The following is a 16174-nucleotide window of genomic DNA, read 5'->3' as shown; positions in this document are numbered from 1 at the left end:
CTAAGTCTGTTTACTTAGCAAGCAAACCTCCTGTACCATCCCAAACCATATTCCAAAGAGAGCACCTAAAAACACTGCAATGGAGATCAAGATAACACTGCTCCATATAGGTGATTTTTCGGAGGGGGCTGCTAAATTGTGTGTGTGTGTGTGGGGGGGTGGGGGGCTTGCTAAGTGCCCTTTAGGTTGAAAGTTGTTTCAATGTTAAACAAGTTAGAGGTTTTTATAAGCAACCCTCTCTGCTTATTTTATAGTGATAAAACTGAATAGAGTGTTAAGTACTTTTAAATAATGAGTGTGGAAGTTTCCCCCTCTTCCTCTTAAATACCCATTTCTTAAAATATCCTAAACTAATGGGGTAAACCCAGGAAAACATGCAGTTAGAAATGAACTCAAAAAAGAAAGCCCTTGAATGTAACACAGCATGTTAAGGCACACCTTTGAATGTCAGTCTCAGAAGTCCTTCTAATCCTTAAAAATGGTTGGTTTACACTGCACTGGTGACCGCCGATGGGTTTTAACAAGGACACGACCGGAAATATCTCCACTTACTAAAGTTTATTAGGTACAAAGAAATGAATCTGCGGAGGGAGCATCAATAAATATGAAATACAAGTGAAACTCACAGACGACAGTGTGACTGAGAATGGGGGAGAGAGTAGGGGCGCCGTGACTTGCTGCCTCTACATAGGAGTTCATGGTCAAGGGGTTAAATCTTTGTCCTGCCAGAGGAACACGATCAAAGGGCGTGAATCCAGTGATGGTCTGGAGGAGAGATATGGAGCCAGATTCCTGAGATTTTTCCCTAATTGTGATTTTTGGTTTCTTCTCATTTCTTCCCTCTGTCCCTGAACAGTTTTATTTTTAATTTCTATCCCAGGGGTGTGGAACATGAATTTATAAACATCTCATCAGGGCACAGGATCTACTCTGAAGGTGGGATGGCCTCTGCTTGGAGCTTCTAAATCACGATAATTAAAACTCCATAATTATTTTATACAATTGGGAGTTAGAATAGATACGTTAGCATAAAGAAATCCTGACCTTTCAGAACCTTCTAGAACCAATAAAAAAAAGAAAATGTCAGTTATGCCCAGAGCTGATGATCTGCAAATGCTTCTTTTCAATTGATTTAGCTATTTCTGCTGATTTATTCCCCTGGGAAGGGATTTGACCTGGCACAGTCACTTCTGTCTGGAATGTGAATGCAGGACGCCACCTTCATCTTTCCTCTGCAGAGCAGCGAGGCGGAAGCAGTAATATTTATAAAACCCTCCCAGTTGTCACCCTGGGCTTGGTAACTCGGTCTGGGCATGTCACTCAGGTGTGAACACATTCCAAGGGAAACATACTCTTCACTGCACTTCCTCCCTAATTTCCTTTTATCTGCAGCTATTCTGAACATAGCCCAGGGATTACTGTTTCCTTGTTTTCTCTGTTTCTCTGTTACCACCTTGCCCTCCTGGGATGGAGAGTATCTGGGGTGAGATGCAAGAAAACACACACTTCCATTCCCTTGCCAGTGCAAGAAAGACAGTGTGTGAGCACAGTCGCAGTCAGTCCTGACCCTCCACATTCAGGGGGGCTGAATTTGCCCCCCCTACCCCACCAGGAGTGGGAGCTCTCAGATCCCTAAGGTGCTGGTTAGCACAGAGAGGAACTAGGTTTTGCCTGACAGGTGGTTCCTGGCTTCCTAAGGAAGGGGGTAAGAAACCAGATATTTGAGGCAGATATTTCACAATATATTTTGCTATATCTTTTTCATGCCATATTTTTACAGAAATCCTGCATTCAGGAGAAAAAAAGACCTCTGAGATAGAGTTAGTAATTTACTATGAAAAGGAGTTGTGTATATTTCTAACTTGCAAGGAAAATGCCAAAATCTCATAAATCTCACCTCAGCTAGCTGGGCTGGGGCTGGAGGCTCAGAGGGGACAGGAGGAAGTCACGGAGACTTGGGCCCGAGGGGCACTGTAAACAGTAAGAGCATTGGCTACTTGTAGGATCATTCAGTTACAAAAGGGGTCTTGTGGTCAGCACTGGAGGGACCAAGCCCGTCCTTGCCTTTGTTCTGTACTATATTTACATTAGGCAGCAAGAAAAAAAATCCCTGTACTGCAAAAAGGAAGCGAGACTTGGCATCTCGTTCACTGGAGGCTGCGTGGCTTTCAGGGTGTGGGGACACACTACTCTCTGAGCTGCGTCATTATAAGGCATTATTTGGTTTGACTTTGTGGTTGGTGCAATGAGAATATAAAATCATGCCAATAAGAAGCCGTCGTGGATACTATGACTTTGGGATTACCTGCAAACTAAGAGCTCTTCTCAGAATGGTTCAGTATCTAGGAAGGGCCAGCCCGCACGTGTATATACAGTCTTGGAGTGGACTCCCAGTGGGGACAGGGCTCTGTATGTATTGACAGACAAATGTCAAGATGCACTTAAAAAATGGAGAAATGGTATCTTTTCAAAAATTACTTAAAGTCGACTAGAATACTGATTTAAAGCCTGTGCAAACCACGTATTTACAATAAATAAAAGCTCCATGCAGAGCCTGCATGTCAGCTGAATCACACGTTGAGTATGGTGGGTCCAGACACGTCTTCCCAGGGATGCCCATCCTGTACCGCAACCCAGGTGCCCCCAGGGCCTTGGCTTCATCTGTCTTCTCACCGGAGTGTCTTTAGACATAACTGTGGAAACACGACAACATTGCCAGGCGGGGTGAGAAGACTCCTTGCACGTCAACAATCCACCCTCAGCAGAAGGCTGCCAGGGCCGATGGTGCCATCAGGTGTAAGTTGCTGATTTTTTTCCAGGGGGTCATGGGTAAAGAGGGGATGAAATGGGACATGTAGTTGGTGAATGTGGGCCCTCATGGCATATTATAAACATTTATAGCACTGAATACCAGTAGATTCACGTGGCAGAAAGCCCAGGTAATGCAAAGAACTTGCTGGAGATGCTAAGACAAGGCAATGGAGAAAAGAGAAGGGCCCCAGGTCTGCAGCTCAGGGCTCCCACCAGGCACCGATTCCTTGGGACCGTAAAGACGAGAGCTCCTCTGTTTGCCATCTGTATGACCTATTGATTTCTCTGGGCAGTTGTTCCTGGTGCCACAAAGGGAAGATGAATGGAGATGGTATCCAGTTAGACAAAAAGAAGATCTTGACTATGGAATGCCCAAGAGAGACCTTACAATCCATCCTTGACCAGACATTTATGGGCAGGGATAACAAATGCCAATTGTAGGTGATTTGGAGTATGTGTTTGCTAGGAAGTGAAGGACCAGACCCAATTTCAACATGCTTGTCACGTTTGAAGGTGAGGGTGACTCCTGGCCTATAGCTTCTAACATGTCAGGAAAAGCAGTGAGGTAGCGTGGACTTAGCACTGGACAAGAAGTCAGAGGTTTGGGCATGTGACCATGGGTCACCCCTGGATCCTGGTTTTCTCTTCCAAAAAAGTGGCAGGAAATGTATCTCTCTAGTTTATATAACAGGGCTACTAAAGGATCAAATGAGAGAACATATGCAAGTTATCTGAAAAACATAGTCACATAATGTAGGGACCATTGTTAGGATTATTTCTGTATTTTCCTGATCACAGGAATAATGTATTCATTGTAGAAAATTCAGAAGTTTCAGAAATGCATTAGGATGAATGTAAAAATCATTTATAATCTCCCAGAGAGACTGCCTGTCAACAATTCTTTGCATATTCGTCCTGCCTTCTTTTTCCTGTGCACATACACTTCCTCCTTACCTGCTGTTAGGCACTCAGTTTGAACCTGTGATGATGAGAATGGCCTCTGCAACTTTTGAATTAGTCATGGTTAGAAAAGGAGGTGTGTGTGCTAGTCACCTCCCTATTTATGGCACTTGCCTTGAGGATCCATAGACCCCCAGAATGGCCCAAATGAACACTGAAACAGAGCCAGACGAGGACAAAATGTTTTGTTTTCAAAGAAAAAAGGGCCTTTAAAGATGAGACTACGATGCACAGTGAGAGACATGGGAGAGATGTTATCCCCGCCCAGGTGAGGAAACACAGCACCCGCGGCTGGGGGGTGTTTCATCAAAGACTGACTTGTCACACAGGCACCCATCTGGCTTCCCTCCCAGTTCTGTCAATCTCCTCTAACCACCAGGACTCGAACTATGACTAAATTTAACCAAAATAAATTATAATATTGATGGGGAGAAAAAAACCTCAAGGGTGCTATGAGAAATCATGTATTCTCTAGATGAGAGAGAACACTCAACTGAGAATTTTTCTCTCAGGCTTCTCAAATCATCACAGCAAGGAAAGAATGGGAAGTAAATGGGGTGACTGTTGTTGATCCATCCCAAAGGGGTACTGAGTTGCCAACTTTTGGAATTGGTGGTGATTCCAGAGGAGCCCCCCTTTCACTCTTTGGATTTTGAAGCTGTGACTGTTTCATTCTGACTAGAAACAAAGTACACCAAAATGGCTTTCCCTGAGGAAAAAAAGAGTCTGAGGAGAAATGTTAAGTGGCTAAAGGAGAACGCGTACACTCAACAGGTCTGTGCTCCCTGAGGAGATTCCTGGTTTTACATTCAGACACCCGAGGGACACATTACCTGAGAATTTCTGCCTTTGATGTCATCGGAGCTGGGCCCAGTGGCCTCGGCTTGGAGCCAGGGACCAGGTGCACGGCCTGAAAGAAATAGGAACACTCTCACTATCGACTGGCTGTGGACTGGCTGTGCACACGTCACGAGAAATTCTGGCTGGACAGGCAATGAGAGGCACAGCACAGAGCCCAGGGGAACATGAGCCCGTCAACCTGAGACCATCAGGCTCCTGGCCTGAGGCCATTTCTTTCCACCCACCATTTCTGTGTCACAGGCGGTGGCTACACAGGTGTGGGCACATCACTGGGGAGGAGCACAGGTCTGAGGGCTGTCACCTAAACACGTGTGGGAGCTTCTTAGCGCAAAACATAACCGTCTCCAGACACCTCACTTAATCCAGCACCCAGATATGCCAACCACCCTGCAGGAGCTGGTTAAAAAGGAGTGAAGAATAAGTAACTGCTGACTTAAATTAGGCTCTGTCCATGATGAGTCAACTCCTTCCCTAATCTGTTAAAATATTACACAGGTTACATTTAAGTATATTCTCACTAAAAATGTAAAGAAAAATACCAGATGGTCTCACTCATAGCAGGAATTTAGAAAACCTAAATAAGGGACCAGGAAAAAGACTAATTATAATAAAGTAAAAATCAAAATCAACAAGCAACTATAAACCAGAGATGCACTGTGGAGGGGGGAGGAGGGAGTGGGATCAAAGCAAGTGGGGGTGGGAATTGTATGGGGACTATAACCAAGATTAAAATGCATTCATTGTGCAAAAATGAAAAATGATGTAAAAAACATATAAAATAAAAATAATAATAATAAAAAAATAACAACAACAACAAAAACACAGAAGACCACAGGGGATAATCACTGCACCTAATGTGCCTCTTCTCTGTCTATCCTTCCTTCTAACCCCCATTCCATACCCCTCCAACCTCATCACCTGTTAATAAATACCACTTGTGTTTATTCACCTAGATGTTTTCTTTTTGACATTTACTTACATCTATGTATGTATACTCAGATATGTGCTTTGGTTGGTAGAGCCAAGTTTTAAATCCACATCCTCACGCATCCCAGAACCTTTCCTGAGTGAGGTCATCATGAGGTCCCTGGAGTCTCTTTCTCTGTTGCATTTGGCACTAGACTTTTCTGCCCTGTCTCTGTCATGAGCTAGTTATTCAAGAACTTCTTCCCCAAACCCTCTGAACAATTAGGACTGCTGTGTTACTTATAAAGCAAAATGAAAGCAGAAATATTCATCAGAGATTATTTATAACTGAAAAACTGAAACCACCTGTGTTCAACAAAAGTGTTGAGGAAATCTAGGGTTCACTATCATATGATAGAGTACTAAACAGTTGTTTGAAGGTTTATAAAAACTCAATTTGGGTTGTTTGTAATGTAGAAGAACAAAGCTGGCTAGAAATTATATAAATAGAATGACCTCAAGTACTCTCAAAATTCATTAAAAATGGCAATAATATATATATATATGGAATTGTTTCCTCCCAGATGATAGGATTACTATTTTTTTAAACCTCAACAAATACTTTACAAGTTTTCTACTATGAACATATAAATCATCTTAAGAATATTTTAAAATAAGGGACAGTTTTTAAAATGAACTACCACATAGAAGTAACTTATAAAACTTTGACTTATAAAGCATTAACCAAGTGGGCACAGTAATCTTCATTAAAACACTTTTAAAATTAATGAGTGCAATTGCTCTAGGATAAAGATATTTTCAGGCAAATGACATGAGGAGTGGTGAATTTTCTGTAAGTTTATTACTTATGTAAAAAGACACTGAAATATCTAATTCCATGTGGCAGTATGGCCTTGAAATTACTGTTCTTAGATTTAAGAAAGTTCTGTCTGCTACACAGAAGACCCCCTTTAGGCTAGAATTTCCTAATTGGGTTTTGTTAACATTTTGGGCTGGGTAATTCTTTGTAGTGGGGCTGCGTGTGTTGCAGGCTATTTAAGAGCTAGTAGTACACCCCCAAGTCCCAGACTCTTTGTAACAACAGAAAGGTCTCCAGACAATGCCAAATGTCCCCTGAGGGGCAAATCTGCCCCTATTTGAGAGTTACTAGGCAATAAAATAGGCATCTTCATAGGTAAGCAGTTCCTACTAGTGTTCAGAAATATGACTGGAAATCACTGCTGAGATAAAGGAGAATAATTTCTTCATAAAATAGAAAGGCAAGCTCTGCATCTTGATATTGAAGAAATTTCACTGCTTCTAGAAGTGAATAGCCAAGATTTAGCGAGGGTTACCCAGAGTGATTTTAATCCAATTATCTCCTTAGAAAATTTTCCTTTACGAGATGCCAAGACAATCTCTTAGAATTCAAAAAGTATTTTTGAATATGTTGAAATAGTTCTCACATGGAATGGCTTCCCATAGAAGAGCATTCCAGATCACTAAAAATAGTGCAAGGTTAGTAAGAAATCTCTCTTGCACTTCTGCCCAATCACAGGTACCTATTGCATTCACAGTGCAGCCAGGTGATGCCATGGAGCAAACCTGACATGAGAGCCTGCTCTGAACCAAGGCGCCTGAAGAAGAAACAGAGAGAGGCCCGGGAGCTAAGTTGGCTTCCAACTTTATTTTTCTGTCATTTGTAAGCCAAGTCAGTCCTGTACCTTTTCCCAGGAACAAAGATATTTTCATGTCAGAAAAGAAAGTCTACTCTGCAGCCAAGAGGATAAATTCTTCAGGACTTGGAGAATGTCCAAAAAGGAATCACAGACTTGGCCCCCATTAAAGCTGGGTCTCTTTGTGAGTCTCCCAGAACTCCTGCCTGCCTTGGAGTGCAGTCCCTGTGGGCTGTGGCGGGTCTGGGTGAGGAGACAGATGGACTCTGAGAAGGACCAGCACTGTTGCCTCTGGGTCAGCCTTTGGGCTTACACCTGGGTCGCTCCAAGATGTCTTCCATAAACATAAGATGGAGAGCAGCAAGGTAAGAAGCAGAGAGCACCAGACTTGGAGCAAAGAACCTCAGCTCCAGCCTCAGCTTTGCCAACCAGCTGTGACCAAGGCAGGCCATGCTACTTCTGCTTTGGTTTCTTCAGCTGTACATGAAAGGGTTGGGCTGGGTAACCTCAAAGGACCTTCCAACTCTAACACCGAGAGGCCTCTCATAATCTCTTAGTACAGGAAATAACAGGTTTCCTGGAAATGGTGATTCGAGTAGCTGCCAGAACTAAACCTTAGAAATTACATATCAGGCCTTCCTTCTCCTTCTCCACGGTCACTGTCAGAGTTGAGGGTGGTATGAGAACCCACATTCCTTCCTCAGCCACATCCTACTTGCAGAGAACTCAGAGAGGGCATCTACAGACCACGGGCCCTCCCCTCCCCTCCACGGATGCTCAGACTAGCATATTTTCTCCCCCAGTCATTTGGAATTTTATAATTAGTTTTTGTGACCATTAAAAGTAATTTATACTTGGGCCTCCCTGGTGGCACAGCCGTTGAGCGCTGGGTTGCGAAGCTGCCCGCAGCCTCTGCAGCGCCAGTTCGATCCCCGGCTGCCGGGCAAGGGTCCCACATGGCGCGCAGACCTCTCTTGCCGCCTGCTGCTCCCCTCAGCAGTGTACTTTGTTACTCTGCCCGTTCTGCTCTCCGCTCTGACTCTGATGAAATCTCTCACTGTCTCGTGCTTCTGACTATACTCAGTGCTTATATAAATAAACAAATAAATCTTAAAAAAAAAGTAATTTATGCTTATTATAGAAAACCTGGACATAATAATAAAGCATAAATAAGATAAAAATCACTTGGCATCCCATGTCTGAGTGACAACCATGTTTACTACTTTAGTTGGATGTATTTCTACCCCTTCTCTATTCTCTTTATTTGGTCAGCTTTTCTGTCCCCTTTGCCACATAGATTCACAAAATCATTTTCCCCCACAAAATTCAGTGTACTAAATTTTAGTGTACTTTTCTTTATACTTCTCAAGGTAACATTAACATTTCCCTATGTCACTAAATACTCAACATGTTTTTAATAGTTGCATAACATTTCATTCTGCCTTAATTTATTTAACATGATGGTTGGAGATGTGTGTTGCTTCCAAATTTTTTACCTGGTAAGCAATATATATATATAAAAAATATATATGGACATTTTGCTTATTAATTCACTGGAGGATTCTGAGCGTTGGGAGCCCTGACTGGACTGGGCCTTAGATGGATGACTCTGGCTGCGGTGCAGACCAGAGCAGCCTGCTGGAAGGTTTCTGCAGAATCCAGATGAGCAATGACAGTGGCTTAGGCCAGAGTGACAGTGGCAGCAGAGGGCAGAGAGATCACATTGGGGATGCTTTTCAAAGGAAGAGGCTCCAGAGTTAATTGATAAATTGGATGCGGAACAGAAGAGAAAGAAAGATGTCAAGGGTGACTCCAAGGTTTGAAGTGTAACAAAAATGCAGGAGCAGTGAGCATGTGGTGGAAGGAGAGAGGAGGCAGGACTGTCAGAAAAATCTAAGTGAAGAATTGCTTCAGGATCAGAAGGAGGGAAGGGAGGAGCACAGGGGACTGTGGTGATGATGCACAGGTAATTGATGGAGGAAATTCTGTGGACCTATCCCTGGGCGGGGAAAAGCAAATGTTGTTTAAAAAGGAACAGTGATATAAAAATATAAATAAATTAAAAAAAAAAACAAAGCATGAAACAACAACAACAACAACAACAAAAAAAATAGAAGGAAAAAAAAAAAGGCGGCAGAATGGACTGTGGCTAAGACCCCTTAATCTGGCAGTGTGGGTCCATGGCACCTAAGAGGACAGGAGGAGAGGCCGTGGAGGCTGCTGACTGTAAAGAGGAGTGGAGAAATGGCCCAGGGGTCAGAGGAGGTCAAGGGGGGTATTTTATAGATATTGCAGTATTTTTGTGGGTTAGAAATAACCTGGAAAGACAAGGAATGTTGGAAAGAGACCGGGATGCTGGAAGCAGCTTATGAAGGGGTGTAGCTGATGGTACTGATCATGCTGAGGTAAGCAGCCTGGGGCAGAGATTCTTTCTTCTCAGCTACCCTCATGAAAGTAGAAATAAAGACCATCACCAGCACTGTGAACTGATTCTCTCAATCTTGGGACAGCTATTGCATTGATTTTTTTTAAAGATTTACTTATTTATGCATACAAGAACTGGGGTACAGGCCAGAGGTGTGGAGGGTGAGAGGATTCACCAGAGACAGAGTGGAGAGCAGAACAGGCAGATTGAAATACACTGCTGAGGGGAGCAGCAGGAGAGTCAGTAGAGTTCTGCTGCGCCATGTGGGTCTCCTCCCTGGCTGGGGATCGAACTTGTGCTACAGTGGCTACCAACAGCTTGATAGCACTGACATTTAATCCCTTGTGCCACCAGGGAAGCCCTATTGGTTGATTTTTATGACATGAACTACCCAGTTCAGTTCATGTGACTGCGACATCTGAGGGAAAAGTTTCCTGGTTTATGGAGATGATGGTGGTTAGTTTTACTTTAAGGATAAAGCAACTCCTTTTTAAAATAGGACTTGTACCACAATGAGATACCACTTCACACCAAACATATTATTTTTAAAAAAAGCTACCTTAAGAGCACCAGAATATATCAGACAACTATTGTCATCCTTGAAAACAGACATCAGAGAAAACACATACATACTAGGAGACTTCAACACACCACTATCTACAATGGATAGATCAACGAGACAAAAAATAAGTAAAGACACTAAAGCTCTAAATAAGGATCTAGAGCGCTTGGGCTTAACAGACATCTATAGAACACTAAACCCAAAAAAATCTGAGTACACATTTTTATCAAGCGCACACGGATCATTCTCCAGGATCTGGGACACAAGACAACATCAACAGATACACCAAGATCGAAATCATACCAACCATCTTTTCTGACCATGAAGGCATCAAACTAGAAATAAACCATAAAAAGAAGGCAAGGAACTCTCCAACCTCATGGAGATTGAAACCCACACTACTGGAAGACCACTGGACTAATGAGGAGATCAAAGAAGAAATTAAAAAATTCTTTGAATTGAATGACAAGGAGGATACCAATTTCCTAAATGTAAGGGATGCAGCAAAAGCAGTAATAAGAGGAAAATATATAGCAATAGAGGCTCACATCAAGAAACAAGAAAGAACTCAATGAAACAACCTAATCTCGAAGCTCAAAGATCTAGAAAAAGAACAACAACAAAAAAAAAAACCCACAAAACCAATAGAAGAAAAGAAATAATAAAAACCAAAGCAGAAATAAATGAAATCGAAACTAAAAAAACAATCCAAAAGATAATGAAACCAAGAGCTGGTTCTTCGAAAAAATCAACAAAATAGACAAACCCCTAGCCAGGCTCACAAAGGAAAAAAAGGAGAAAGCACAAATAAACAGGATCATAAATGAAAAGAGGAGAAATTACAATGGACACAGCAGAAATCAAAAGAATAATCAGTAACTACTATGAACAGTTATATGGAAACAAGTTCAACAATCTAGAGGGGATGGACAAATTCCTACAACTCTACAATCACCCAAAGCTAGATAAAGAAGAAATAGAACACCTAAACAGACCAATTACAAGCAGCGAAATTGAAATGGTAATCAAAAACCTCCCCCAAAACAAAAGCCCAGGACCTGATGGATTTACAAATGAATTCTACCAAACATTCAGAGACGAATTAGTGCCTGTCCTTCACAAACTCTTCCAAAAAATTGAGAAGGAAGGGATAATACCAAACACGTTCTATGAAGCCAACATTATGCTAATACCAAAACCGAACAAGGACAACACAAAAAAAGAAAACTACAGGCCAATCTCCCTATTGAACACTGCTGCAAAAATCCTCAAAAAAATTTTAGCTATCAGAATCCAACAATGCATCCATAAGATAATTCACCATGACCAAGTAGTATTCATTCCAGGGACACAAGGATGGTTCAACATCTGAAAATCAATCAACATTATCCAACACATCAACAAAAAGAAATATAAAAACCATATGATAATATCAATAGATGTCGAGAAAGCTTTCAACAAAGTGCAACACCCATTCATGATAAAAGCCCTTGAAATTCTTGGGATACAAGGAACATACCTCAACATCATAAAGGCTATAATACTGGAAGTCCTTGCCAGAGCAATAAGACACAAGAAAGACATACAAGGAATCCAAATAGGAAAATAAGAAGTCAAACTATCACTATTTGCAGATGATATGATAATATACATAGAGAACCCCAAAAACTCCACATAAAAACTAATTCAACTAATCAGTTCAGTAAAGTGGCAGGATACAAAATCAACACGCAAAAATCAGTAGCCTTCCTATATACAAACGATAAATCTGAAGAAGAAGAAATAAAAAAAAAATCCCTTTTATTATCAAAACAAAAAAAAAATCAAATACTTGAGAATAAACCTAACAAAAGAGGTAAAGGACCTATTCAAAGAAAACTATAAAACACTGTTAAAAGAAATAGAAGAAGACACAAAGAAATGGAAAGACATCCCCTGCTCATGGATTGGAAGAATAAACATTATTAAAATGGCCATCCTACCAAAAGCAATATACAGACTCAATGCTATTCCAATAAAAATTTCAATATCATTCTTCAAAGAAATAGAACAATTATTAATGAAATTCATATGGAATCACCAAAACCCCTGAATAGCCAAAGCTCTCCCGAAAAAAAAAAGAAGGAAATGGAGGCATCACACGCCCAGACTTCAAACTATACTACAAAGCCATAATCATCAAAACTGCATGGTATTGGAACAAGAACAGACACACAGACCAATGGAACCAAATAGAAAATCCAGAAATAAACCCACATATTTATGGTCAACTAATCTTTGACAAAGGAGCAAAGAATATACATTGGAGCAAAGAAAGTTTGTTCAATAAATGGTGCTGGGAAAACTGGGTCGCTACATGCAAAAGAATGAAGCGTGACCACTACCTCACACTATGCACAACTCAAAATGGATTAAAGAACTAGACATAAGACCTGAAACCATAAAATACATAGAAGGAAATAGAGGCGAAACACTACATGATATGCACATCAAAGACATCTTTACAGACATATCACCCAAAGCAGTGATAGTGAAGGCAAAGATAAACAGCTGGGACTACATTAAATTAAAGAGCTTCTGCACAGCAAAAGATACAATAACAAAAACAAAGAGAAACCCCACCGACTGGGAGAACATTTTTGCACACAACACTAATGATAAAGGACTGATCACAAAAATCTACAAAGAGCTGATGAGACTCAACAAAAACAAAGAAAATAATCCAATCAAAAAATGGGCAGAAGAGCTAAAAAGAAACTTCTCTGAAGAGGAAATGCAAATGGCCAACAGGCATATGAAAAAATGTTCAACATCACTTGTCATCAGGGAAATGCAAATCAAAACTACCATGAGATACCATCTTACACCAGTGAGAATGGCACATATTAAAAAAACTAGCAACAACAAATGTTGGCGAGGATGTGGAGAAAAAGGAACTCTCCTGCACTGCTGGTGGGAGTGCCAACTGGTCCAACCACTATGCAGAGCTGTGTGGAGATTTCTGGACCTACTAAACATAGAGCTTCCATATGATCCAGCAATTCCACTCCTAGGTATTTACCCAAAGGACACAGAAACATCAATTCCAAAGAACACTTGCACCCCTATGTTTATAGCAGCGCTGTTTATAATAGCTAAGCTTTGGAAACAACCCAAATGCCCAAAAATAGATGACTGGATCAAGAAGATGTGGTACATATACACCATGGAATATTACTCAGCATTCAAAAAAGATAATGCAATTTGCAGCAACATGGATGGCGCTGGAAGGGATCATGCTCAGCGAAATAAGCCAGAAAGAAAAAGAAAAATACCAGATGGTCTCACTCATAGCAGGAATCTAGAAAACTTAAATAAGGGACCAGGAAAATGAATAACTATAAGAAAGAAAATATCAGTATCAACAAACTATGAACCAGAGACACTCTATGGGGGGTGACGGGGGAAAGGAGGGCTTGGGTTCAAAATAAGGGGGCTGCAATTGTATGGGGAATATAAAAATAAAATAAAAAAAAAGCTAACTTAAAAAAAAAAAAACCACAACAACTCATAAAATAATAAGTTTTGGCAAGGATGTAGGGAAACTAGAACCCCTGTGCATGGTTGATGGGAATGGAAATGGTAGAACTAGAAAATTGTATGGTTACTTAGACATTAAAAATATAATGTTACTATGTGATCCAGCCATTCTACTTCTGGGTATAGACATAAAATTACTGAAAAGAGGGTCTCAAAGAGATACTTGCTATGAACTCACGCTCACAGCAGCAGTACTCACAATTGCCAGAAGGTTGAAGCAACCCAAGTGTCCACTGATGGACAGATAACTAGATGTGATATACAGATATAATAAATATTCATACTTAAAAAAAGAAGGAAAATGCTACAACATAGATTAACTTAGTGAAATGCACCATTAAGTTCAAAAAGTCAAATTGTATGTGATTCCACTTACATGAGGTACCAAGAAGAGTGAAACTCATATAGGAAACAGAATGGTGGTGGCCAGGGGCTGCAGTGTAGAGGGGAGAGAGTTATTGTTGTGTGAATGTAGTGTTAATTTTGCAAGGGGAAAAGTATTTTCAAGATTGATTGCATCACAATGTGAATCTACTTAGCACTACTGAGCTGCAGACTTAAAAATGGTTAAGATGATAAATTCATGTCATGTATTCTTTTAACCACAAAAAAAAAAAAAAAGATGAGTTGGGATATAAACACAATCAAAGTTCTAACCAGCCAATTTCCCACTGAACTAAGATGATAAGGATGGTTTTGCTGGGTTTCTGTCTCTCCTACTTTCTTCCACCAAAATGCAAATATCTGAAGGGATGTCATGGGACTCCTTTATCTAAATCTCTTCAGTGACTAAGGGCCCAAATAAGTATCTGACAATATGATAATGACTTCATTCTTTCTGGCATCAGGATGCTAAAAAGTATTTGTGACCCCTGCATTCTCTCCAAAGATTCCTACAGATAGGGGTTTTAAAAACTTCCTTTTTTGGGCCTCCCCGGTGGCTCAGCGGTTGAGCGCTGGGTTGCGAAGCTGCCTGAAGCCTCCGCGGCTCTAGTTCGATCCTCGGCTGCTCCCCAGCCACCGAAGGAGGGTCCCGCATGGTGCGCAGACCTCTCCTGCCGCCCGCTGCTCCCCTCAGCAGTGTAATTCGGTCCTTCTGCCTGCTCTGCTCCCCGCTCTGGCTCTGGTGAATTCTCTCACCCTCCCGCACTTCTGACTGTACCCAGTGCTTGTATAAATAAATAAATCTTTAAAAAAAAAAAAACTTCCTTTTTATTGTGGTAAATGCACATATCATAAAAATTAGCACTGATGACATTTAGTACATTCACAATGTTGGGGAACCATTATCACTGTCTAGTTCCATAACATTTCATCACCCCAAAAGGAAACCTGTATCCACAGCAGTCACTCCTGTTCTTACCCCAGCCTTTGGCCACTGTTAAGTCTATATTCTGTCTCTCTGGCTTGACCTGTTCTGGATAGTTCATGTACACGGAATCATGGAATATGTAGCCTTCTGTGTCTCTCAGCACAATGTTTTCAGGGTTCATGCCAGCTGCAGCACGCCTCAGTACTTCATTACTTTCTATGGCTGAGTAATATTCCATTGTACGGATACACCACATGCTGTTTGTCCATTCACCTGCTAATGGACATTTGGATTGTTTCCACCTTTCAGCCATTATGAATAGAGCACTGTGAAAATGGGTGAGTTTTCATTTGAGTGCCTGTTATCAATTCTTTGGGGTATACCCCCAAGAGTGGAATTTACGGGTCATATAGTAATTCTATGTTTCACTTATTGAGGAACGTGATGCCTTTAAAAACATTTTAAGAACTAGATAAAATCATCCTACCAAAGAAAGAAAATGGCTAATACCTGCAGTGTAGAGACAAGGCAAATAGGAGAGTAACACATTAGGGTATCTGCGTACATGGAAGGAGAGAGAAAACAAGAGAAGGGAGAGAGAGACAGAACTGCTAGCACAGGGCGTGAGGACACTGTCACCTGACAGAACCAGCAGTGTGTCCAGACCTTGAACCCAGCCAGGTCAACCACGAGCAGGGGAAACTGTAAGTAGATATGTAACCTGACAGGCATGACCCTGTGAGAATCACTAATATAATTAACAAGGTTCTCCACTCCGGCTACCAGGGATGGCTAACAGGGAACATGCTAATTTAATTGTACAGGAGGTTATTGAAGTATTTTATATTCACTGATGCCACAGCAATCAAAACCCTGTCTTCATTTTGAAACTGCCAATGCCCTTCCTGGTCTGTAGGATGTCTGTTCATTAATAATTTTTTTTTTCTTTTACTCCTTCACAAGCATCAGGGATTATTTCTTGGTGGAGGCACTGAGGAGGTATTTAGGCATTTCTCCAAGAGGAGGGGCACGCAGCAGAAACTGCTTAGAGCAATCAGCTGGGGAGCCGGATAGAGAGGTTT

General features: G+C 41.3%; 1 protein-coding gene across 2 annotated transcripts in view; it reads right to left on the bottom strand.

Annotated features, from left to right (window-relative positions):
* Positions 1 to 498: 498 nt before the first annotated feature.
* WIPF3 (WAS/WASL interacting protein family member 3) overlaps positions 499 to 16174 on the bottom strand; it is a 96666-nt gene continuing 80990 nt past the window's right edge. For both annotated transcript variants that reach the window (XM_037509751.2, XM_037509755.2), the window contains exons 8-9: positions 4605 to 4681; positions 499 to 2693 (exon numbers count right to left, since the gene is read on the bottom strand). In XM_037509751.2, coding sequence (XP_037365648.1) covers positions 2670 to 2693; positions 4605 to 4681 — 101 coding nt within the window. In that variant the 3' untranslated portion in view covers positions 499 to 2669. The remainder of the gene's footprint in view (positions 2694 to 4604; positions 4682 to 16174) is intronic.

The sequence above is a fragment of the Talpa occidentalis genome, unplaced genomic scaffold (genome assembly GCF_014898055.3).
Source record: "Talpa occidentalis isolate TD23 unplaced genomic scaffold, MPIMG_talOcc4v2.1, whole genome shotgun sequence".
Taxonomy (NCBI): Eukaryota; Metazoa; Chordata; class Mammalia; order Eulipotyphla; family Talpidae; genus Talpa; species Talpa occidentalis.
The sequence above is the reverse complement of the archived record's forward strand: the minus strand, read 5'-3'. Positions and strand labels throughout refer to the sequence as shown.